Raw genomic sequence first — 27,137 nt, 5'->3', positions numbered from 1 at the left:
TACATCTACCATAGAAGCACTGTGTGGTAAAAGCATGGTGATTTTGTGGTAGATGTATGGTGGTTATATGGTGCATGGTGGTTATATCCCTAATAGCAGAGACACATCTTAAAAACGTCTTAAAGACGTCTTTTCCTGACCAGTAAGTTGTCTTAAAGACGTCATATAATGGCGCAAATAAGACGAAAACTTGCACCAACGCGAGACGTCATGATGACGTCATATTTTTACGTCATTACGATGTCTTACTGGTCATGAAATGACATTTGAGACGTTATTAAGACCAGTAACTGACCATAATATGACGTCTTAAAGACGTAATTCTTAGCTGTCACTGGTCATGACAAGGCGTCTTTAACTCTTTATGTGCCACGGTGGAAACCCCCTGTGTGCCACGTTATTATGAGACAGGAAGGCAGTCATGCTTTGAGAAAGAATTCTATTTTTCCAATTTGTAAAACTTCTACAAATTTCTGTTAAGATGGGCATAATAGCAGGCAAAGTTAAAGAGGAATGCCAAGATTTGTCTAGATATAAATTGTATGACGAATCTGGTTTCAGTTTTTTCTTTTGAATGACCACTTGCTACATTATTGTAAAGGCATGACCTTTGCACATGAAACCGTGACAGAAACTTAGAATGTATGAGCAAATCTAGTTGGGAACACCGCTTGATAGTCAATCACCACATAGAATGCAAGCCGTATATGAGAGGAACAAAAGCACGAGAAACGCTTTCATTGTGCCGCGGGATTAGCAATGATTAGCCGATTTATCGATCGGTTTTGGCGGCTTTGTTTGTTGAGCAGAATATGAGAAGTTGGCACGCCGTCAACTGAGTCGGACGTGCGAACGTGGCACATAAAGAGTTAAGACCAGTTACTGACCATAATACATTGTATGACATGTTTAAAACGTAATTCACACATTTAAATGGGCATGAAAAGACGTCATTAAGACGTATTTAAGACCTGTTACAAGTCATGACAAGACGTCTTTACGGCATATTTTGGACATGTTACTGGTCATGAAAAGACTACATTAAGATGTGTTACTGGTCAAAATAAGTCGTAATACTCTGAAAACATTTTAGAATGTATAAATGTTCACAAAGATGTCTGTGTGATATCATTACGGTGTCAATAATTGTTTTATTTTAAATTCTATTTATCATGTAAAATGAGTAGGACAGCATTAATGCATCAAAAAGACAGATTGTTCTATGGTTACAGTATATCAATGTATAATTTACAGTAGTACTGTACTCAGTGTAATGCCCATACTTGTCTTACAACTACACCTGTCAAAACCACCTCATAAACTAACACTCAATCACTAACACAAGACAAAGACTACAATACTGCATCAAAAAATTAAATACACACAAGTTGATTAGAAACGTATTTACATAATTCAATCATGAACACAAGAAAAACACATACATTCTATATCTTGAAAAAAGGAAAACATTTTTAACTAGAAATGTCGCTATGGCGACTGGTATGCCTCCGCCATAATGCATGATTCTCCTAATAGGTCTATAGTACATGTGGACAATGTGTGATTACATTTTCACAAAATTGGCAAAATATTAAAATGACATGTTTGTCACAAATGTATTGAATGTTTACCTTCCTTGACCTATGTTTAATTGGATGAATTGGAGAGCATGTACTTGGGGATTTAAGAACTTTAACTTGACTTTGACCATTTCATAAGTTTATGCACTGAGTAATTTTCAAGGTATGGAGAAAAAGTGCAATTTCTGTATTGAACAGTAATTTGTTATCATTTTCATCTGGCCTTTGATTTATAAGAGAAGCACTGTCAGGCAGAACATACATAAATTCAGCATGTACTAAGTTTCAAGATAACTTGAGCCACTTCCGAGATATGGAGAAAAAAGTAAGTTCAGCACTTTCACTTGATCTTTGACCTTTTGACCTTTGACCTTCTTGGCAAAAAAAAAATCCCAGAGAATCTCTATTGGGTTAGACATGCATACATCAAGTTTAAAAAAAAAATATATCCTGCTGGCATTGCATAAAAAAGGAAAATAGTAAGATTTTGAAGTATTGCCCTTGACCTTTGACCCCTGACCTTTGACCCCATGAACCCTACATGTAAATTCCCTAGATAACCACTGCCAGTCAGTAGATGCATATACACTATGTTCCATGAAGATACCTTGAACAATTTCCAAGATACAGAGAAAAAAGTGAAATTTTAACATTTTACTTGACCTTTTGACCTTTGACCTTTTGACCTCATGACCCCAAACTTTCACCAGAGAATCTTAATTGGGTAGTACATGTATACACTAAGTTTCAAGAAAATATCTTCAGGCATTGCATAGATATGGGGGAAATTATAAAATTTTCAGCATTTGACCTTGACCTTTTGACCTTTGACCTTGAGCATGTGCACCCAAAAGTTGATAGGCACAACTTCACCCCCTAATACACATACATGCCAAGTTTCATTAGGATACCTCAAAAGGTTTTGGTAGTTACCCTGTCCACAAAATTCATTACGGACGGACGGAAGGACGAACGGAAGGACGGACGGACGGACGGACGGAAGGACGGACGGACGGACGGACGGACGGACGGACGGACGGACAACCCGAAAACATAATGCCTCCGGCACCACTTCGTGGCGGAGGCATAAAAATACACTTTGCTGTTAACATAGCAGTTTCCAAGCACACGTATTGAAGGTCTAACTAGTATATTGCTTACTAGAATCAACTGAAAGACCTGAAAATTCACACATACTGAGTAGAATAATTTAACCACCCCCCTCCAAAAAAAAAAGACCAGTATTTTCAACATTTGGATTTCAATATGCAAATTTCGAATGAATTTTAGGGAAAGTTAGAATTTCATCTAAAATCAATGAAAAATAGAACTCCTTTAGGTTTTCTGTACAAAAAAAAATCTTCCAAATGATGTAATTGATATCCATGACACAAATTCATAAAAATTTTGCACATTTCCTATTTTCCTTTGTTTTTACAGAATTTTCTGCTTTTTAAAAATGATAAGGGAAAATCTAGCCATGCTTACTTTAGACAATAATAAAATATAATTTTAAAAACTGTATACCCCCCTTGCCCCCAATGTCACTGAAGGGGGGTAATTACCCACAATTTCAGAACATGAAATGGCGGTTCTCCACAAGACTGAGCATAGAATTCATGTTATTGGCCACATTGCTGATATAGTCTGTTACTATTTCACCTTCCAAAGCTCTGATACAAACTTCCAATTTTTGGCTTGATAAAATATCCACGTGTATCAAACATTTTGAAAGCCTCTCATAAAAAGCTTATCATACGATTGACAATCTGTAGATGTCCGCATTTTCACACTGTAACATTGGCAATTCGCCGGGGCAGCGGCTGAGCTGCTGCAAGCAAGAGCACAGAAGTGCAGTCTCAACTGCTCTGTGTTGGTTGTATACCTGCTGCGATGTGGCGTGTGAGAGCCATATGACAGGCGTAGAAGTCCGCATTTCACTGACTGTATATTAGGGAGTTAAGATTGCACCTTGACATAGTCGACATGAACCGATGGCGTCATTTAAGGCTACGTTTACATGGTGCAGTGGACGACGTTCACCCGTCTGAGATGACGTGAAATTGGCAGGTTAGGAGTTCTAAGTATGGGTAGTGAACACATTGACGTACTGTTGAGAGCGAGGCACATGCGCAGTAGCCCTTTTGTTGCAAGCAGACATGATCTCGACTCCGTCCACTAGTGCATGTTCACTGAAATCTTAAACTCCCTATTGGGAAACCACACACAAGTAGACGTGCTAACTACAATAGGTTGTGGGTGTTCCAGCCTTTTTGCAAAATTGTTTATTCCACACTGACGTAGTAATTTCCATTGGGTGCTTCCTTGGAGACAAGATACAGCTAGTACAGGGTGCTGAGTAAAGCTAGCTTGCTACTTGCGAATTTTGTTACAGGGCTTGCTCTGGATCCTGAAATGACCAGTCATGTTGGGATGCCACAGCTGGTTGCTGGACTTAGAGTGCTGGGAAAAGAAGGGGATGTGAAATGAAGATTTGAAATACTGGTGGAAACTTCTTTTTGCTACTATAAATTACATCTTAGCCATATACTGAGTATCAACACAAGAGTTTTGGGTCAATTTAACATGAGTCACAAAATTAATGCTCATCTAAGTTAACATATTCATTACACTTCTTACCCATCATTGCTAATTTTCTAGGGCAAGGTGCTAGGTAAGCATGTGCCCGCTTGCCCTGGGCAAGTCAAAGTCGGGCAAGTGTTGTGGAGCAAAGGCAAAAACTGATTGCTCAAATCAGGCAAGGAAAATTCTCAAAGTAAGGTGGATTTTTTTTTTCTTAATATTCCTCAAATGCCATTATGCAGTTAATGAATTTGATCCTATCAAGGTAGGACAAACTGATCATCCAAATGGATGACTTGGTACTCTCCAGTTACTACAAACTTCACACAAAAGTATATGTTTTCATTGGCTTATACTCTTCATAATGATCTGACTTTGCAAGGAGAGGAAATTCAAGTAGAACTCAGGCAGTGAAGACTGGTCTTTAAAAGACTAAGTTTTTTAAATTGATTTCAAGATTTCTTGTTAGTGTGTAGGTGTGGATGTGCAATTCATCACATTATACACTGTACTGACTTTTAAGCAATCATTCTTATGACAGCTAGCAACCAATTCATGTCAAATTTATTTGAATCAGTTTTCAAGTACTATAAAAATCTGTTACTTTGAATTGTTTTTATAAAAAAAACATAACGGAGCTGTATGATAATTCCCATGGTTATTTAAAAAATAACGCTGGTCCATCTCAGCATTGTCACATGTGCGAGGTTAGAGTAGTGTTTTCAATCTTTCTGGTTGGTCACCATGTTATATAACCACTGTTGTGATGTAGAAAATAAATGATTATTGTCGCAAACAAATCCAATATTTAAAGCACAAAGATAGTTTTGGTAAAGAAAACTTTTAAAAATATAACTTGCTCTACAGTTGATCAGACACAATCCTAAGTATTTCTGAACAACTTTCACACTTTGAACCGAAGTAAGATTAACAATTTGATAAAAAATACATCTTGCAAAGTGCATTGATAAGGTGTATAGATTTGATCGGAGGCCCTCCGAACAATCCAAAAAATAATTCAAATAAATTATATAAATTATACAAAAATAAATAAAAGAGATTCAGAGTAAACCATTACTGCTTGATGCCTTGCATTCATAATCAGGATGAAATACTCGAATTTTTGTTTAAAAAAAATATTTGTGAAAAATTTTCAGATTTACCCAAACTATCTTTGTGCTTTAGAATCAGTAATGTGATAATCACCTGATTCTTCTATTGCTGATGGTTGCCTCCAACATGGAATCCACACCTAATCTGTTGCCTTTTGACACCTCCTGGTGGCTATTTCATGATTTTCTGTGCCAGAGATAAAAGTGAAAAAGGTGATCCAAATTGTGACTGAGACCACACAAGACAGTACACAAGTGCCATTCATCTACCAATATTTCTTGTGAGCAATGGGAGGTGATTCATGGGCTATGGATCATTTTCCAAGAAATATTGGAAGATGAATTAAGCTTTAGAGGCTTATATTTTTCCCTTTCTATTCAATAAAAAAAACCTAACGATTCAAAGATCCATGTATTCATTAAGCAATAAAAAGCAAGTTACAGAAAACAATACATTTTCTATTACAAATATCAGTCTAAAATTCATATCTACAGTCTCTTTAAATCAAATTATAGGCACACTTTTTGGAGTATAAAAGTGGGGAAAATCAAGCAAGTTGAAAGCAAGCTTCACATAACACATCTCCATCATATGAATACATTGTACATCATGTATGACAAAAAAAAAATGAATTAATCTATTCTGCACATATTTTTGTTGACTATTAATTGAACTCAAATGCTCTTTCACTGAAAATGATGTGAATCCTAACATATTGCAAAATACAGAGTCATAAGTGCACTTATTTGCCTCTTGATGGTCAAATCAAATGCAAATTTGCGGGGGGGGGGGGGGGCAACTGCCACTGAAAGGTGGACACCATGCTCATTCAACAAAACATGTAAAAGGTGTTTTTTTTCACGGTCAGGCAATGCATGCGCGAACAGTGGAAAGGGTATCAAAATCACAGAAATTTTGAAAAAAGGGTTTGCTTTTCAATAGCTCGATATGTGTTCAGGGAATATATTTTACAACTCATGAAAATCTGAATACAAATACTTCATTCAGTGGAAAAAATCGAAGGGTCATTACCATTTAGGGTCCATTTTGGAAGTTCATAAACGAGCATGGTGTCCACGTTGCAATGGCAGTTGCCCCCCGCCCCCGGAATTGTAATTGGTGATGAATTATGGGTGCTCGTGTGGTATCATACCTGTGATGTACAAAACCCAAACAAGCCATGATGTCCAGCCTCCAGGACTCAGGGTCAGGGGCTCAGAGGGAGCATTGGTCATCATCATCATACAATGTGCCTTTCTCAACATGAGTGGTAGGGCAGGCTGGTACATGTGTCTCGCATCAGTTCTGCCCTACGTACATGTACGAAGCTCCCATATGTTGCCGACAAGTGTAGTTCATGTCATGGCTCCTCCAGTCGCTCTCCATTCCTACAAGCACTTTTCATGCTCGCTGCTAGCAGCCATACCTTTAAATATGAAATTAAAACAAACAAATTGACAAAAACGATTTCATTACTTCACTGGAAAGTATGAGTTTTGAAAAAAAAAGCCACTTCCTGCATTTAAATTGCCACATCAGCAAAAGTAAATTTGTTTCATGTGCTGTATTTTTATAAAGTTGCATGTTCTCCATAAATTTTTTAAAAGCCTCAATCAACATTGGAAGGCAGTGTCTAACATTGTTCAATCCAAAATTGTTGAATTGTACTAATCTAAAGTTTCATTATATAAATCAATGCAGATTGCAAGATTTCTTATAGAGAACCTATATTAACGAAAACATTTTGAATCAGCAATGTGACAATAGGCCTCTTCCAAAATCCAAATGCAAATTTGACAGTATTCTGCACATAAATAGTAGTAGCATTATGTTTAATTAGTATTAAATTTGCATTCGACATTTCTAGGGTGTTATGTTTCCAGTTCCTCCTTTTTATCCATGAAACATCACCACATACTTGCATGACAACAAAGTTAAAGAGAATTCATTTTTAAAATAGATTTTAACAATGAACAATGTAAAGGCTTCATTTAGACAAAACATGTAGCAGGATAATGTATTTATTTCGCAATCGCAATGTCACTAATTTATCATTATCACTGACAACTGATACATGAACATGCAATCTTCTTGAGTACACACAGCCTCATACTCACAGGCTGTAACACACTAATATGCATGGGTTAGACTGTTTCGTGTTCCATATGGGCCGTGGGCTCTGACCTTGTCCTTGTCTGTAAGAATTGTAACATTGTCATTGACAGTGTCAACGACAATAGATTAATTGTGACAATGAATAATATCCTGCCAGTACTATAAACCTTCGGTGAAGCCTTAATTATGTTGAACTTGGATTTCTGTTTAACCCGTTGAGGACGCTACAACATGCATTTCCCACCTGCACGAGTATACTCGGGACTCGTCCTCAACGGGTTAAGTTACACGTTATGTAGTTGCAAGTTCCGTCTTTGTATTTTGTAATGCCACAGTAGATCTTGATTATTACGGCAAAATTTAGGAAGAATCTTGCAAGTCCTAACAAGCACAATCCTGTCAAGCACAGTCCTGAGCCAATTCCAGTTAGAATATTGTTTCCTATAAGGTTGCATTTTCTTCTACCCAGCTAACGAGCTACTGTGCTATCTGCATATTCAACACACCGATCTTGATCACTTTTAAGTCGATTATTTCTGCGTAAGCGGGCTTATAAACTTGCGGTTGCACTGTAAATTACTGCAGGATGTGATTTCATTTTGACAGAAACTGCCTCCACATCTATGTTGGTTAATTTAAGCACTAACTGCGACCAGCAGCCCCATACGCATAGTGTATGCATGGGGCTGCTGGTCGCAGTTAAGCACCAACACAGAAAATTATCTATGGGACTGTGGGAGTAAAAAGAATATTTGCCGAGTGCGAGTGGATGGAGAACAGGCATCAAATAAATTCTTACCGAATTTGACGTGGAATTGTTAGTTCTTTGACGAAACCGGCCTCTTCAGCGAACAGATGCTTTTATGCAGTTCACCTTTCCACTTCCAGTCTCCAAATTTGGCATTCAATCTCCGATCTTTCGAGACGTGTCCTTCGCTTGCGTTGGCCACATCTAACGGTTACAATTCGAACAATGGCGGGCACTGCACGACTGCGCATACCGCGCGCTGAGCTCTGCTTTTGGCGCGCACGGCCAGGGGATGGCATAGCGAAGGGGACTACTTAGTATTGGTATATGGCTATGGCAGGGCTCGACACTAACTTTTATTTTTGGTGGCCCGATCGGGCCACCAAAATCATTAATTTTTATTTTTTGGTGGCCCGAAAGTAAAATCTGGTGGCCCGAAAAAAAAAATCAAGAAAAACATGAATACTAAATCGGTCCTACTGAACATAGAAAATGAAATATTAAGTATTACTGAAGTGATACATTGTACATGTACCCATGTCTAAAATAAATGAAGAGAAAATTCAATCATCTTACCGTTATTCTGAGTTCTAAGATTTAGCAAATAGGCTTCTAGATTATCATAAAAGTTGATGCCTATTCAGGTGGTCAAAACTTACGTTTGAAACGATAGAGTGGGAGCATTTGCAGACATTTGTGAACATCCGACATCTGTTTTGGCATCATGAAAGAGCTGGAAGTTACCGTTATTCATTTCTGATTGTAAAAGCAATTATCCAACATTTACTAGTATTTTAACACCATACGGAGCCGAATGTTACTATTAATTGTTTTTTTTTTCAAATGTAAAAGCAAAGAACTGACATTCATTTTAGCATCTTACGGAGCTCAATGTTATCCTTATTCATTTCTGAACGTGAAAGCATACATCCCCGATTTATTTTAGCATCTAACTGAGCCGATTGATACCGTTAATCATTTCCAAATGTGAAAGCAATAATCTGTTATTCATTTTAGCATCGTACGGAGCAGAATATTACCGTTGTTCATTTTAAAATTAAAAAAGCAAACATCCAACATTTGTTTTATTATCGTACGGAGCCGAATGTTATTGCTGTCCACTTCCGAAAGTGAAATGAATTATCTGACAATTTACATTGTACGGAGCCGAATTTTACTGTTTTTCATTTTTGAACGTCAAGGCAGACATCAGACTTTAAATATTTTACCATCAAACGCAGCTGAAAGTTACTGTTATTCATTTCGAAATGTAATAGCAAATATCCGACATTCATTTTAGCATCGTATGGAGCAGAATATTACTGCTATTCACTTCCGAACGCAAAAGCAATCATCTGACATTTATTTTAGCATCTTCCTTATATAGCCGAATGTTATTGCTATTTACTTTCGAAAGTAAAAGCAAACATCTGACATTTATTTAATCATCATTCGGGGTTGAATATCATTGTTATTCATTTCCGAACGTCAAAGGGCAAGGGATTATTCGACATTTATTTTAGCATCTTCCGCAGCTGATCTGTTATTGCTATTTACTTCAAACCTGAACGTGAACATCCGGTATTTATTTTACTATCACAGTGATCTATGGAGTTGAATATTATTGTTGTTCATTTCCGAACGTCAGAGCAAAATTAATATCCGACATCTATTTTAGCATCATCCGGAGCTGAATGTTGTTGCTATATACATTCGAACATAAAAGCAAACATGAGACATTATTCTTATCATTCACCTGAACGTGAACATTCGGTATTTATTTTCCTATCTATATGGAGTTGAATATCATGTTTATTCATTTCCGAACGTCAAAGGGATCATTCGACACTCACTTTAGCATCTTCTTGAGCTGAATGTTGTTGTTATTTACTTTCCAACGTAAAAGCAAACATCCGGCATTTATTTTCACATCGTACGGAGTTGAATATTATTAGTATTCATTTCCGAACGTCAAAGCTAAATATCACATTTTTTCAGCATCTTCTGGAGCGGAATGTTATCCTTATATCCGAACGCAAAACCAAACATCCGACACTTCTTTTAGTATCATACGGAGACGAATATTACCGTTATTCATTTCCAAAATAAAATGCAAACATCCGGCATTTATTTTCTCATCGTACGGAGTTGAATGTTATTAGTATTCATTTCCGAACGTCAGAGCTATAACATTCCACATTTATTTCATCATCTTCTGGAGCCGAATGTTATCCTTATTCATTTCCGAACGCAAAATCAAACATCCAACACTTATTTTAGTATCATACGGAGCCGAATATTACCGTTATTCATTTCCAAAATAAAAAACAAACATCTGACATTCATTTTAGCTTCTTACGGAGCCGATTGTTACCGCTGTCCATCTACAAAAGTAAAGGCAATTATCCGACATTTTGGTGGCCCGACGCGCGTTTTTGGTGGCCCCGGGCCACCGTTAGTGTTGAGATCTGGCTATGGCATGTAACAATTCTCCATTTTGACACGTATTTTAGTTTTACTAAGGTTTGGTAAAAGATTTAGAGTGAAATATGTACATACAGTAAACTTAACCCTTTTATATAACACGTCTAGATTATAGGTTAAATGACGTGAAATAAAGCGTCTTTATCTGGTTGCGGGAATGCACTAGATCTGGTCAAAAAGCGACGTAAAACTGACGTCTTAATCCCGACATGAAAGCAGGAGAAAAACACTGGTCATTTATTGGTCAATAACTGACGTAAACGTCACAGCATATTCTAGTTGTGCAATTCATTCGTCGTTGAAAGTCGTCATAAAGACGTCATAATTTTGTCGTAACACGACGTATGACCAGTTGACCAGTTTATGACCAATAAAAGACGTTTTTGCGACGAGTGTCTGCTATCACTAAACAACAGTATCAGGGATGGTGTATGTATGGCCGTCATTGTAGAACATGCAAATGTAATGGTGGTAATATGGGGTATGTATGGTCGCTATATGGTGTATGTATGGTGGTTATATGGTGTATAAATGGTAGATATATGGTACTTTTGTGGTAGATGAGTGGTGGTATGGTGTATAGGTATCATGGCGGTCATGATGGTAGCTGTATGGTGCTTCTGGGGTAGTTTTATGTGTGGTGATTATATATGGTAGAAGTATGGTAGTATTTGGTAGATGTATGATACTAGTATGATATATGTATGGTGCTTATATATGGTGTATGATGGTTATATGGTAGGCATATGGTGGTATGGTTGCACCATTTACCCACCATAGAAGTTATAGAACCACTATGCATACACCATAAACACCATACATAAATCATACTTCGTTCATATAATTACCATATATCTACCATAAACCAAAACAGCTAACACAAATGACGCATTAATCTGCCACAGATATCTACCACAGTCACCATACAATGTTCCATGTTAGCACCTGATATCTACCATATAACTACAATGCATCTATTACCATCATAGAACCAACACTATACTTAACAGCCATATTTTGTTCACATGGTTAATTACCTGTATGAAAACAAAAACCGAGTCATAAAAAATGTAACACAATAAAAAATATCTTAATATATGAGCTGCATAGAGAAGTATTAGATAACAGAAATGTCTGTATGTACCATATACAATCTATTCACCATATTCTACACCATACGGTATATTGTAGAACAAGCATCTACCATACAGATGTTCCATACGCGATCTACTCACCATAATATATACAAGCGAACACCATATGTGATATCAACATAGAACAAGCACCTGTCATACAAATGTACCATATTTATTCTACTCAGCATGATTAACACTATGTGGTATACCATAGAACAGGCATCTACCATACAGATGTACCATATTCATTCTATAATTCTACTCGCCATCATTTACACCATGTGGTATACCATAGAACAAGCATCTACCATACAGATGTACCATATATGCATTCTATGATACACTATAAATTTACACCATGTGGTATACCATAGAACAAGCATCTACGATATTCATTCTACTCACCATATATTTACACCATTTGGTATACCATAGAACGCATATCTACCATACAGATGTACCATATGCACTTTATTCACCATAAATTTGCACCATGTGGTATACCATAGAACATGCATCTACCATAGAGATGTACCATATGCAGTCTACTCACCTTGTATCTACACCATGTGGTATACCATAGAACGCATATCTACCATACAGATGTACCATATGCACTTTATTCACCATAAATTTGCACCATGTGGTATGCCATAGAACATGCATCTACCATAGAGATGTACCATATGCAGTCTACTCACCTTGTATCTACACCATATGGTATACCATAGAACGCATATCTACCATACAGATGTACCATATGCACTTCATTCACCATAAATTTGCACCATGTGGTATACCATAGAACATGCATCTACCATAGAGATGTACCATATGCAGTCTACTCACCTTGTATCTACACCATATGGTATACCATAGAACAAGCATGTACCATACAGATGTACCATATGCACTTTATTCACCATAAATTTGCACCATGTGGTATACCATAGAACATGCATCTACCATAGAGATGTACCATATGCAGTCTACTCACCTTGTATCTACACCATATGGTATACCATAGAACAAGCATGTACCATACAGATGTACCATATGCACTTTATTCACCATAAATTTGCACCATGTGGTATACCATAGAACATGCATCTACCATAGAGATGTACCATATGCAGTCTACTCACCATGTACCTACACCATATGGTATACCATAGACCAAGCATCTACCATACAGATGTACCATATATGCAATATTCCCACCATATGTTTACACTATATGGTATACCATAGAGCAATCATCTACCATAGAGTTGTACCATAGATTTACCATACACCATAGAGCCATACCATACATGTACCATACAATTTTTTTTTGTAAGGGATTGACTGTCTGACAAGTTGATAAAATGTATAAGAAGTGAAGCGAGGTAAAGTAAAGTGGGCGCGATCTCTAGCATGAATGTGCTTTCTCTCCCTTCCTCATTATCTGTCTGTCTGTCTCTCCCTCCGTTTCGCACACATACACACAGACACACACTCCATACAAACATTTTTCAGCATAATAACCATGCATGAATCTACAAGTAGCTCCATGCACACAAGTATGAACACCTTAAGGCGGCACTGCGTACTAACAATGCGCGGCGCTTCTATCATCGTTCTTTAGTATGAATCATTTGAGACATGACGGACACACGAGCGCGAACGCGCGACCACCCTCTCGATTAGCTTACATCACCGCGGCCGTAAACGCCGTTCTGTCCCGAGATGAGCAAGAGAGAGCACTCCACGCCCTTTCTCCGTTCCCTCCTCCTCGATCCCACACCGTCTTCAGAGAGGGAAGGCTATCGTACTCCAGACGTGCGACCACTGTCATCCGGACCGCTGGTGTCTACTAGTATTCTCCGCCGATAGTTTGTGCTTCTTCAAAGACCGATGAATGATAATGAGACATGGGGAACGGAAACAGTAATATAAGGGTAAGTGAATTCAGTTATTCATGCAGTTAGAGAAAATGATTATGTGGTGGTTAGTAGCTTTCATCACTCAAGATGAAGAGGAAAACCATCTATACTGTTTCATTGACATTTCTGACATCGGAGCAGACGTGATTCGCCTTGCCGCTCCTCGTGGGCGCCCATTGTGCAATGGCGCGTGGTTGAATTCATTGTGTGGATATATCAAGGGCAACACCGCCATTGTCCAGGGGCGTGTATTATGCGGAGTTATTCTCTTTATTACAATCTAGGAACTGTCGTTATAGAATACAGTAACGCATTACATTATGTGAAGTGCGTGGGAAAAGGCACCCATCTCTCCCCACCCACCTCCCTGTCTTTTGATTAACATTCATTAGCTACATGTAGTAATGGTTAATGGCACAAAGGATGTGATTTATCGGCGCGCTCGACAGGACTGGTCAGTAACTATCAGTGTAGTCAATGGTAGTAGGATGTCCGAGATGATAAGGCGGGTCCCTCCCTATACGATATGAAGCGTTCATTGTGTATAACATCACGCTAGTAATTCATCTGTTTTGATGGACAGTAGCGCACACCAGACGGGTGGGACTATAATGACCTTCGAATACTTTCATAATAATGCAGGATAATTTCCCATAAGCAACTCATAATAGCTCTCGCTTTTCATGAATGTTATGGTGGTACATGCCATTGAATGCTCTTTTGCCAGCGATCAATTTTGACGAAATAAATAAAGACACGTGTTGCGCTTGCTCTGTAACAACACCTTGTCTGTGTTATTTTGATGCTCATTGAACGCCGCGAATGGCCGAATGGCACAGCACAACAGTTCACATCATGGCGGGTCTACGTATCCTGGGAAATTTCGCAAGGGTGAGGGGAAACCCGGAGGGGACCTCCATGGTCCTATTACCCCCTCTCTCCATTCATAACCGTGTTCTCAATGAGAGCAAGTAATAGCTCCTTGATGAGAGTGAAGTAACAGAGAGAGGGAGGAAAAAACTCTCTCTGACTAAAAACATGTTAACAAAGAGATATTCGCACACAGTTGTTTCGCATTCTAGGACGTCCTATGTATTTCTTCTGTCGATACTTTTGTCAATGGCGTGTGGTCTTGGAGTCGCCTATACAGTTATTGCTATGATTATGTAAGGAGATATCACAAAAGAGTCACTGTATGTGGTCTTCACTCGTGACAGACAATAGCTGAGTGAACGTTACTTTGGTTGATAATCGGATGGAAGACACTCGTGGCTTGGTTTCTGAGGAGACGGTAAAAATCAATAGCCGTGTTTAAACAGTCATTAGCATAATTTATAGAACCGGGACGTGTCTAAGCAATGCTAATGGCTCACTGTATACTGACTGACAGGGTTTTATGCGCCAAACGGTGTTCCCTTGTGTACTGTTCTATTCATTTCTGGTTTGCTTTGCAATATGTAAGTTCATATTTCCAATGTCTTTTCTTCCTTTGCTTTATTTCCTTTTTTAAAGAGAAAATACACATTTTTTCTTCTTCTTCTTCAACCACTTTCAAAGCTCTATGGGTCCACTTATTCTCGCTATGAAATATACCGCAGGGCATATAGCAGGGTCGTTCATGAGTCATCATCCGAACTCACAAGCTTTGGAGGGAGGATGCACAAAATGATTTTTTTTTTGTGTGTGCATGAATTCCTTTTGAATGAAGGAAGTAAAATTTGAAAAGTTATATCCCAAGTGACCTATCTTTGTTAAATTCACCATCCACTTCCTCTGTAACCAAGTAAAAGTGGTATAGGCCTCTACATGTACTACTGAATGGAGGTATATAAGTAATTTCATAATTACGAATTTCATAATTACGTGATTAACATTTATTATATGTGACTGTCGATTCTGAAATAGTGAGAGGTAAACGTTTAAATAGATGGTACCGTTTCGATAGAGATGTGGCTTCAGGTTTCCAACTTCTTTGGCTGATTATTATTTTTTTTTATTTTTTTGGGGGGGAGATGATGAGACACCTCTAATGAAACACATGATTACAGTAGCATATAGCAGCAATTCAGAGAATAGGACGGTTTGTTCAGAAATGGATGAGATATGCAAAACAAAGCGATTCAAATTAAAAGTGGGCCCAGCTTTAAATTTATCAGGATCTCTTCGTTCTACTTTGTTTTTTGGATATCTCGGCCATTTCAAAACCGATTGGCAGCCAGTAGACTTTGAATCCCTCTTGTTATGTTTTTTAACGTTTCATAAAGTTGTTTACTTTCTAAAGAGGTCCCTAAAGGTCAAAAGCTGAATCTTCACCCCCAACTAAAAATATGATACCATCCCTATAAAACTCAACCAGACAAACAAACGATTCTTTAAACCTGCATCGATAGTTAATTTTCAGATTTTCCCACAACTTCACTGATGTGTACGTATCATTTTTCTGCATTACTCAATCAATATTTATATTTCATGCAGATAAAACACCCTTAGACAGTAATAACTTTGCCCTCATCGGAGTCCTACAGGTACTTTCATCAACAAATCATAACTTTCCTGTTATTCTTTTAGCAGACAGGTCGAGGATCTAAAAGTCCAAAAATGTTCTTGTGAAGGTGTCATTTCTTATTGACAGGCATCAGAGTTGCAAAAAATAAGTAACTAGCCTACTTTGACTTTCGAAACCTGCTATGTAGTGGTGTATCAATAATCTAGTCTAAACTTTTCCTCTTTGCACACTGATTTGGAGGATATAATGAGAAAAAAAAATAATGGGGGTCATTACACGACGCCATTTCTGCCTCCAAGCTCTTCAGACAGCTTCAAAGTGTTACATGGAATGTCAGCTTTCAAGATGCACTGTTCCTTTGTTTTTCCTTTGTTGTTTAGGTTTTTAAGAGTTAGGGTTTACACATTGTTCTTGTGCAGACAACATTAACTGTTTGCACGCCTGCAGGGAATCACGTGTTTTTGCTTCTACTCGATTTTCCCACGTTTATCGCTGTCACAATAGAGAGTTGTATTTGTGTGTGTGTGTGTGTGTGTGTGTGTGTGTGTGTGTGTGTGTGTGTGTGTAGTTTCAATAAAATTGGCCTGTCACATTTTTATTCACAACCATGGAACCGTGCACAGTTTACTCATACTCCACCACCTAGATGTACAATATTCTACCAGGGAGGTGAGAGGAAATTTTGTCTCACCTCCCTGATTCTACCCATGTAACGGCGCGTGGTAACCGAAAACCCAGCCACCGTGAAACTATAAAAATTGATGTCTTTATCCCGATCGTTATAGGATTTTCGTGTACATGTATTTCTGATTTGCTTCAATGCGCTTGTTAACTTTGCGTACAGCTCTCGCAAACACAGCAGGGCATGACAATGAATTGTCTCTGTTGTACTATGAGGTAATGGACATTGTTAATGATCGTTTACTTTAGAACATTCTGGGCTACCAGTATGTGTTCAGTGTGCACCTGTAATAGTATGTATAGAAATCTATCATTTTGAGATGATTCGACTTTTAGGAAGTGTTATTTCTGTCACTGAAGAGCTATTGGTATTGCTTTGTATATTTATTATATCAAAATAATATTGATAGTGCATGGTATCGTATTTATTAGAGGCGTCTATACAATATTAAAGGACAAGTTCACCTTCATAAACATAAGGATTGAGAGAATGCAACAATAATAGTAGAACACATCAGTGAAAGTTTGAGGAAAATTGGACAATCGATGCAAAAGTTATGAATTTTTTTAATTTTTGTGTTGGAACCGCTGGATGAAGAGACTACTACAGCTTGTAAGTCATATGCGTACAACAGTATAAAGAAAATGTAAAAGAAAATTCAACATATTTTCACTTTTTTCGCATAATAAAAGAGCACTTGACTTGCCTCTTTCTAAAGGCGGGGGGAATAATATTACTCATAACATTTATCGGTAACGAGTCAGGGGAATATGTACTTTTGTCAAAAGATGGAATTTTGTGAAATTCCGTTTTTATTTTCCTTGTATTGTTGTACGCATGTGACATCTAAGTTATACATACACTGCAGTAGTCTTCTCATCCAGCGGTTACTGCACAAAAACTTCAAAAATTCATAACTTTTGAACGGATTGTCTGATATTCCTCAAACTTTCACTGATGTGTTCTACTAATATTGCTACATTCTCTCAATCCTTATGTTTATGAAGGTGAACTTGTCCTTTAACCCATTAACAACGTAATTCACCTTATTATGTTCTGGTGTGGAGAAATTGCATGATTAACCACGAGTGCTATAAAGCTTTTGAATACAATAGAGATGAGGGACAGGAAGGGGCAGTTAAATATTAACATTCCATGGTCACTCTATCAACGGTATGTAAACAAGCAGTTATAGAACGGAGGCCAACAAGGGATATCTTTGACTTCGCCTTCCTTCCGGGCCTCTATATGTTGTGTTTCTAATAAAACTCTAACCACTTTCGATGATTATAGCCAGTCATCTGAAAGTATTAATAGACATAAATTGACACAAATGTGTATTGAACCCCTCTTTCTTTGATAAAAGAAGAATACCACATAATGACACTAAGACACTGGGATGTGATTTGGTACTTAAAAAGCGGTGCCAGGTAAAAATGGCAGAGGTAAAAATGGCAGGGGTCAAAATGGCAGAGGTAAAAATGGCAGAGGTAAAAATGGCAGAGGTAAAAATGGCAGGGGTAAAAATGGCAGAGGTAAAAATGGCAGAGGTAAAAATGGCAGAGGTAAAAATGGCAGAGGTAAAAATGGCAGAGGTAAAAATGGGAGGGGTAAAAATGGCAGAGGTAAAAATGGCAGAGGTAAAAATGGCAGGGGTAAAAATGGCAGAGGTAAAAATGGCAGAGGTAAAAATGGCAGAGGTAAAAATGGCAGGGGTAAAAATGGCAGAGGTAAAAATGGCAGAGGTAAAAATGGCAGAGGTAAAAATGGCAGAGGTAAAAATGGGAGGGGTAAAAATGGCAGAGGTAAAAATGGCAGGGGTAAAAATGGCAGAGGTAAAAATGGCAGGGGTAAAAATGGCAGAGGTAAAAATGGCAGGGGTAAAAATGGCAGGGGTAAAAATGGCAGGGGTGAAAATGGCAGAGGTGAAAATGGCAGAGGTAAAAATGGCAGGGATAAAAATGGCAGAGGTAAAAATGGCAGGGGTAAAAATGGAAGAGGTAAAATGTTAGAAGTAATGAGAGCGATTTCGTCAGAGATAAGCGTATGAAGAGGTTTTGAATGATAACCTAGCCAGAGCAAACTGTTATCGAATGATCAAATCCAAACTGCAGATTTGAAGAATGTTTATTGAATTATGTTTCAAAAAGATTAGAGCACTCTCATTCTGAGTTTGATTCAAGTGCAGTGGCGCAATCTGTCTGTTCAGAGGAATGATAAACCAGCTGAGAGCCTAGTAGGCCTATGGGAAATTATTTTTATTATTCAGTATTATTATCATTATTATTATTAATGTTATCTATCATTATAAGGGGGTTCCAACAATGCTGCCAAGCCTTTAAACAGTATAATCCTACGTTTTTTCGCCCAATGAAGTTATCACACACACACACACACACACACACACATACACACACACGCACGAACCCACTTTTGGTATAAACATATACTTCTATACGCAGATATACACATGTACATACTCTCACATACACACCCTTACACAAATGAATTCCGCTCACGTCCAGGCTAGTATATTGTCATTATTTTTCATCTTTTGACCTGTTTAGTGTAAAGATGTGAAGGAGACATAGTCGAAAGAAACCGTTAAATTGTCACCTGTTCTATATGTTATTTTCTCACATTCATGTTTCGTAGGAGCCTATTTATCTCACAAGGCCTGATCGCGACATAATGTAGAAGTAAAAATACAAAACGCAAAAAAAAAAACTACAGCAGATGTATCGGCAGACATAAGTAAGCTCTTGCAAAATATTTTATTACATTGTTCAAGTATCACATGGCGCAAAAACAAATATCTCAAAGTTTAATGAACACTTTGTGGTCATTTTACAAACTTATGCCTATTAAAACTGGAGACGAACATTAGCAATAGACTGTTCTAGTAAGAGTAAAAACCGATAGTTTGCCATTGGATTTCTTTCAATTATTGTTGAACGAATCCGCGGGCGAAAAAATGTAAATGTTTAATGCCTCTCAAACTTAGCTGTTGCCCCAAAGCATGGGTGTAAATCCGGAACACACCAGAATCAGGTCAATAGCACCATTAGACCCTGAGATAATCGCAACTGTAGATTTCAAATGGCGACCATTTTGAAATTCAATATGGCGGACATAAAGAGAGAATTCCAAGTGGCCCAATATCTGAAAATGTTTGCAATATGTTAATGTACATTTTGTGCCAAATTTGGTGCTTGTATCACAAAATGCACTATAGGTTTACTAAGCTGCCACACTAAGAGTATTTAGTGATACCCCTTTATATATAAACATTTTCGTGTAATTAATGATTAATTTTGTTTAACCCCTAATTTGGGGGGAGTGGGACATCAAGCGGGGAGAAATGAGACAACCTGGAAAGAAATTGGATAACCATCATGACCAAAGTAGGATTTACATGTGCCGCGGGAGAAATGTAACACTGCCCTATTAAATTTTTCCCAGTGGTAACAGAAACAGTAAAAGATCCCTGCCAATTTTTCATACCTGCATGTCTGTTATCAAGCAATATTTTATTTTCAGAAGTTTGCACACTAATATTAAAATACCTATATTAACATAGTATAGGACCTACCAGATCTATAAAGTAAGTTTGATATTTTACTGACAAGATACCTGTAGAGCTGTATAGTGGTTAATGTGTCCATTTTCAGGTGTACCGAGGCTCATCTTTTTACTGATATACATGTAATTGGATTGTTGACTGGCCAAGCATTTTGCAAGTTAGTACATGATTGTCACATATTTCTCGTGTCCCATTTCTCCCCGGTCTCCCCCGTGCTTTATTTCAGAAGGCACGAAAAGCGCGTATTGCGAGAAAGGTGTCAGAAACATGATGAAAAAAAAATCTGTCACTTTTACCTCGTCCTCTTGCATTTCAAAGACTAAATTTTTATCAATGGCATTTTTATCTCTAGCATTTTGACCATTGACATTTCGACCACTGACAACTTTACCTCTGATATTTTTACCACTGACATAATTATTTACCTCTGACATTACCCCTGCCATTTTTACCTCTGCCATTTTTACCTCTGCCATTTTTACCTCTGCCATTTTTACCCCTGCCATTTTTACCCCTGCCATTTTTACCCCTGCCATTTTTACCTCTGCCATTTTTACCCCTGCCATTTTTACCTCTGCCATTTTTACCCCTGCCATATTTACCTCTGCCATTTTTACCTCTGCCATTTTTACACCGAACCTAAAAAGCTGCAACACCCTGAGAAGCTTCAGCGTTAGGTGATATTATCATATTGATTGGGAAGAGAGGGTGAGTGCGGGTTCTGTTGGTAGCATCTAGGCCTTAACTAGGATTTTCATTGGGGGGTTCTAAAACGTAGACCCTTTTAGTTCAAGTTTATGTTCAGTTCCGTTATTATACACATACCCAGCAATACCAAGGAGCAAACGAAGGGGGAGGGGGGAGGGGGTGGGGTGGTTCGCAAAACCCCCCTGAATCTACCCCCCTCCACGGGCCTGGCATCAGTGGTAGTACTACTAGTAGTAGTAAGGTAGATGAATAGAAGATGAAGGAGGAGGAGGAAGAGGAGGATGAGGAGGAGGGAGGGGAAGAGGAAGTGACATGAAACGCATAGAGGCAGAGGAACAATAAGGTTGAAAAGGAGAGCGAATGCTGATGGGTTTGGGTAATAACGACTGGTAGTGATGGAGAGAAGATGAAGAGGAAGATGCTGAAGAGGAGGAGAGGACGAGGGGAGGAGGAGGAAGAAGAGGGCGGACGGAATGCGAGACAGTAGTCAGGTAGTAGAAGAACGATGATGAGTAACGAGGATGTATGGGTTGGATGGCAAACCTTAACGATGATAGTGGCGCGTTACATTCGATGAAGAGAAGATGCAGAGGATCAGAAGGAGGAGGAGGAGGAGGAAGAAGAAGAAGAAGAAGGAGAAGAAAAAGAAGAAGAAGAAGAAGAAGAAGAAGAAGAAGAAGAAGAAGAAGAAGAAGAAGTAGTAGTAGTAGTAGTAGTAGTAGTAGTAGTAGTGGTAGTAGAAGAAGAAGAAACAGAAGACGAAGAAGACGAAAATGAGGACAGAAAGAATGGTTGGGTTGTTATGTCGATGGTAGGGTTGTTATGTCGATGGTAGTGGTATAAATAATAGATGAAGAGGAGCTGATGGGATGCGGGATATTTATATATTTAGCTTTTGAACTCGCAGCGGCCATTGACGCATGGTGTGACAGGTTTCTTCCATCCCCCCCCCCCCCCCCACCACCACCATCACCCTTTTATACCCGGTCCGATCTCAAGTAACGATGATACGGAGAAATGCAATGATGAGTCAGACCACGGAGAGCCAGACGAATTCATTATGACGGAAAAAAAAGAGAAACCGATAGCGTTTATGCAAAGAGGTCATACATTATGTGTAGAGAAAACTAGTGGAGAAAACTCTCACGGGAATTAGACGAGCGGGTAAAGTGATGGGATGGGGGAGAAACCTGCACCAAACCTAAATGAGTTTAAGCAGCTTCGCTTCTATGTTCTACGTGCTTTCTTCCTTTTCTCGATGTGCTTAAAAAATGTGGCAACAATTACCGCCGAAATAAGAGAGAGAAGAAAATGCACTAATACAAGAAATGCCATATTTTGTTCGCGCGCATAGACTTGTTATAAGATCATGCATGATCCTTATATATGATACCTGGAAAATTAGCCTGCATGCAACGCGCCAGAGAAGAGTGCAAGAGTACGTGAAGATCGCTTGATCGCAAAATGGAATATGGTATCAATTATAAACATTTCAAAGTAAGTCCATCATCAGATTAGCAAAATAAGACGTCTTCAGTGATACCTCACTTGTTACTTGAACTTGTAAGTTTACACAACAAGGACTATGCTTAAGTTTTATTTGTGTTAGGAATATTCTATATTTACTTATTATTTTCTTATTTTGCGGGTTTGATGGCAATTACCTCAAATTCACATGCCATGAGTTAACTCGTCTTATGACCAAACTCTTCGTATACTTTTCATGCGAGCGGCGTTACAAAGGGCACACTCACAGAGTGTATGGTAGTAAGTTTTATTCATATCATACACAGTAGAGGTCGAGGTATATCAAGTTTAATGATTGAGTCATAACTATTCTGTGCGAGATTGTGGTCCATATATTTTATAATCGTTTCCCAGGTCAACATTTGTGTATATTTCTCTCCCTAGGAAGAGTAACTGTCTTGCATTCGATTGCTTGGTCGTTATTTTCTTCTTTTCGCCATTTCCTCTATAAGTACTCCATCTTATGTGTACCTTCCTGGTTTGTAGCTATAAATCATATACGAGACATTTATAGGGCAAAAAAAAAATGTTGAACAGACACATGCCCTAATGCATGGTGAGAGCATTTGGAACACGCATAAAGAAAAGTGAGGTTGTGGGGAATGAAGCTTCAAGGGAAACATCGAAACGTATATCGTGCAAATTGTGGAACAGTTCCTGATGGAAATTCAGAATGATATTAGAAAAAAAAATGATGAAACGTGATAATTCGTGTTGTGAGTGACAATGGCTTTCTTCGGGGAATGTTTGATTCTAACATTGTAGACGATGTCAACGGTCTGAGAAGATACATTTCGCTGGCCTCTCCATATTCAGTCTCGATGATAAGATACAATTGGAACAATAAGGGTTCGGTATAATAATGTCAGAGGTAAAAATGGCAGAGGTAAAAATGGCAGAGGTAATAATGGCAGAGGTAAAAATGGCAGAGGTAAAAATGGCAGAGGTAAAAATGGCAGAGGTAAAAATGGCAGAGGTAAAAATGGCAGAGGTAATAATGGCAGAGGTAAAAATGGCAGAGGTAAAAATGGCAGAGGTAAAAATGGCAGAGGTAAAAATGGCAGAGGTATAAAAATGGCAGTGGTAAAAATGGCAGAGGTAAAAATGGCAGAGGTAATAATGGTAGAGGTAAAAATGGCAGAGGTAAAAATGGCAGAGGTAAAAATGTCAGAGGTAAATAATTATGTCTGTGGTAAAAATGTCAGAGGTAAAGTTGTCTGTGGTCGAACTGTCAGTGGTCAAAATGCCAGAGATAACAATGTCATTGATAAAAATTTAGTCGTAGAAATGAAAGAGGACGAGGTAAAAGTGACAGAGATTTTTTTTTTCTTCATGTTTCAGACACCTTTCTCGCAATACGCGCTTTTCGTGCCTTCTGAAATAAAGCACGGGGGAGACCGGGGAGAAATGGGACACGGGGAGAAATATGGGACACTCATGTAACTTGAAAAATGCTCGGCCAGTAAACAATCGAAATATATCAGTGAAAAGATGAGCCTCGGTACACCTGAAAATGGACATATTAACCACTTTTACAGCTCTACAGGTATGTTGTCAGTAAAATATCAAACTTACTATAGATCTGGTAGGTCATACACTATGTTAATAGGTATTGTAATAAGTGTGCAAACTTCAGAAAATAAAATTGCTTGATAACAGACATGCAGGTATGAAAAACTGTCAGGGATCTTTTACTGTTTCTGTTACCACTGGGAGAAATTTGATAGGGCAGTGTTACATTTCTCCCCGCGGCACATGTAAATCCTACTTTGGTCATGATGGTTATCCAATTTCTCTCCAGGTTGTCTCATTTCTCCCCGCTTGATGTCCCATTTCCCCCAAAATTAGGGGTTAAACAAATCATTAATTACACGAAAATGTTTATATATATAGGGGTATCACTAAATACTCTACTATAAACTTCAGAACCTAAACTACATAATTATGATTATGACCTAGTTTTATTCGTATTACTTTTTTTGTGAAGTTTTCTTACTGTTGTTGTATAACGAGGGAACAACGTCATTTTCGGAGGCTGAATCTACCAATCTTTAGCAGGACACCATGTTGATAATATCTGACTTTGGAGCAACAGCTAAGTTTGAAAGGCATCAGACATTTACTTTTTTTTTCGCCTGCGGATTCGTTCTACAATAATTGAAAGAAATCCCACGGCAAACTATCGGTTTTTACTCTCACTAGAACAGTCTATTGCTAAAGTTCGTCTCCAGTTTTAATAGGCATAAGTTTGTAAAGTGACCACAAAGTGTTCATTAAACTTCGAGATATTTGTTTTTGCGCCATGTGATACTTGCACAATGTAATGAAATATTTTGCAAGAGCTTATTTATGTCTGCCGATACATCTGCTGTAGTTTGTTTTTTTGCGTTTTGTATTTTTACTACTACATTATGTCGTGATCAGGCCTTGTGAGATAAATAGGCTCCTACGAAACCTGAATGTGAGAAAATAACATAGAACAGATGAAAAATTAGCGGTTTGCTTCGACTCTGTCTCCTTCACTTCTTTACACTAAACAATTCAAAAAATGAAAAGTAATGACATTATACTCGCTTGGACGTGAGCGGAATTAGTTTGTGTAAGAGTGTGTATGTGAGAGTATGTATATGTGCGTATAGAAGTATATGTTTATACCAAAAGTGGGTTCGTGCGTGTGTGTATGTGTGTGCGTGTGTGTGTGTATGTTATTTGTTAAGGCACAACGTATTATGTGGCTAAAACGCCTTCTATATGGAGAAAAAGAAGTTGGGTGGAAATTATTTTTTGACTTCTGTTTTAGTACAGTTGGAAGTAGATTCCTGTTTATGTGTGACCTTGATTCATCTATTATGACAGATAATGTACCACCTTTTTATTCGGAAATATTGAAGGTTTGGCTCGATATCTATAAATATAGACAACTGGAAAATGAGGTTGTAAATCCAATAATATTTAATAATAGGAGTGTACGCATAGCAGGTAGGATGTTTTTTCATAGAGATTTATTTGATGCAGGAATAATTACAATACAAGATATATTAGATAACGGTCATTTGAGATCTCAGTCACATTTTCAAAGCTTGGGTCTTGGTTTTAAGGTAGAAGAATTGCTTAAACTGAATGATATATTTAATGCTATACCCCAGAAATGGAAGGACTCTATGAGAGCAGGTACACTTCAGCAAGTTGATTCCACAAACTTTGACTTAAAATTGATTTTTTCTGGTCAGAGAGTAAATTTGCAAGTTTTAAAATCGAGGAAAATATATGAGGCTATGGTGGAAGATTTACAGTCATCTTATGTTTTACAAATTAAAGATGATCACAGTAGCTATGATTATACAAACAAAGAAATAAAAGATCTTTTTATTAAACCGAGTAAGTGTACATTGATAAGAAAATATAGAGAATTTCAATTTATGATGTTACATGGCGTAGTTTACACTAAGGAGCGTTTAATGAAGTTTGGTTTTGTAGCAGACAGCCTTTGTTCCTTCTGCCAACATGAGCCTGAAACTTATCTGCACTTATTTTTACACTGTGTTAAAGTGAAACCGTTATGGGAATTCATAATTAATTATTTTGATATAAATGAGTTAAGGAATATGGATTGGAGAGATATATTTGGGGGGAATCTCGGGTTATTCAAATAGATCAAAATGTGTAAATACTTTGATTATCTTAATAAAATACATCATTTTTAAATCTAGAGCGGGAAATAAGTTACCCACTGGAGAAAAGATGCAAAAGATTATTGTTGAATTAATAAATGAGGAAAAAAATCCTTGCGACCAAGGCTGGGAAGCTACATGTACATTTACAAAAATGGGAATATTTTGAGACTTCGTTGAATAAACCAGTCTGAAGCTACGTGCAACGTCTGTGACTTTTATGAAAATAGTAATGTTTCCATAGTATTCCACTCTTTCTTTTCTTCATTTTTTTTCCTTTCCTTCATTCCTCCTCCTCTTCTTCTTCTTCTTCTTTTTTTTTCTCTTGTGTTGTTTTGTATTTTCTCCCCCTCCTTTCCCATGCGTTCCTGTCAGCCTGTTGGCGGGCTGATTATATAACTATATTTACTATATTGTGATGTGTAGGCAAGAGCAGTTAACCAAATTAGGTGCATGTGTATGTGTGTGTGTGTGTATGGGTGTGTTTGTGTGTGTTTGTGTGTTGCATGTGTACAGATAGGGGTGGGGGAGGAAACAGGAAGGGAGGGAACTGGTGGGGGTGGTCATAGGGACTCAGGAAGGGATATGAGTTAGTAGGTGGGCGGGTATTGGTTGATAAATAATATGGTTCCATTATTTATTACTGTATAATTTTGCTGCATAATTCATTTGGATGATTATTAAGATTAATGCTAGAAGAATTGAATTATCACTGTTAAATTTAAGCAATTTTTTTTTGAGAGCATAGGGGAAGTGACTGTATGTAAATTGATAAT

General features: G+C 37.8%; 1 protein-coding gene and 1 long non-coding RNA gene across 2 annotated transcripts in view; one reads left to right on the top strand and one right to left on the bottom strand.

Annotated features, from left to right (window-relative positions):
* Positions 1-3,741: 3,741 nt before the first annotated feature.
* On the bottom strand, positions 3,742-6,630 carry LOC139712124 (uncharacterized). Its single transcript, XR_011709555.1, has 3 exons — positions 6,430-6,630; positions 5,370-5,462; positions 3,742-4,043 (listed from the first exon to the last, which is right to left on the bottom strand). It is a non-coding gene; the product is annotated as an uncharacterized lncRNA (long non-coding RNA).
* Positions 6,631-13,438: 6,808 nt separating this feature from the next.
* The window catches only part of LOC139712099 (uncharacterized), a 35,719-nt gene continuing 22,020 nt past the window's right edge, over positions 13,439-27,137 (top strand). Inside the window, exon 1 of the mRNA XM_071623935.1 lies at positions 13,439-13,699. Coding sequence (XP_071480036.1) covers positions 13,673-13,699 — 27 coding nt within the window. The 5' untranslated portion in view covers positions 13,439-13,672. The remainder of the gene's footprint in view (positions 13,700-27,137) is intronic.

This window comes from Diadema antillarum, unplaced genomic scaffold (assembly GCF_040938485.1).
Source record: "Diadema antillarum isolate AM-2024a unplaced genomic scaffold, OU_Dant_1.0 seq00001760_RagTag, whole genome shotgun sequence".
NCBI classification, from domain to species: domain Eukaryota; kingdom Metazoa; phylum Echinodermata; class Echinoidea; order Diadematoida; family Diadematidae; genus Diadema; species Diadema antillarum.
This window is presented reverse-complemented; position numbering and strand designations above follow the sequence as displayed.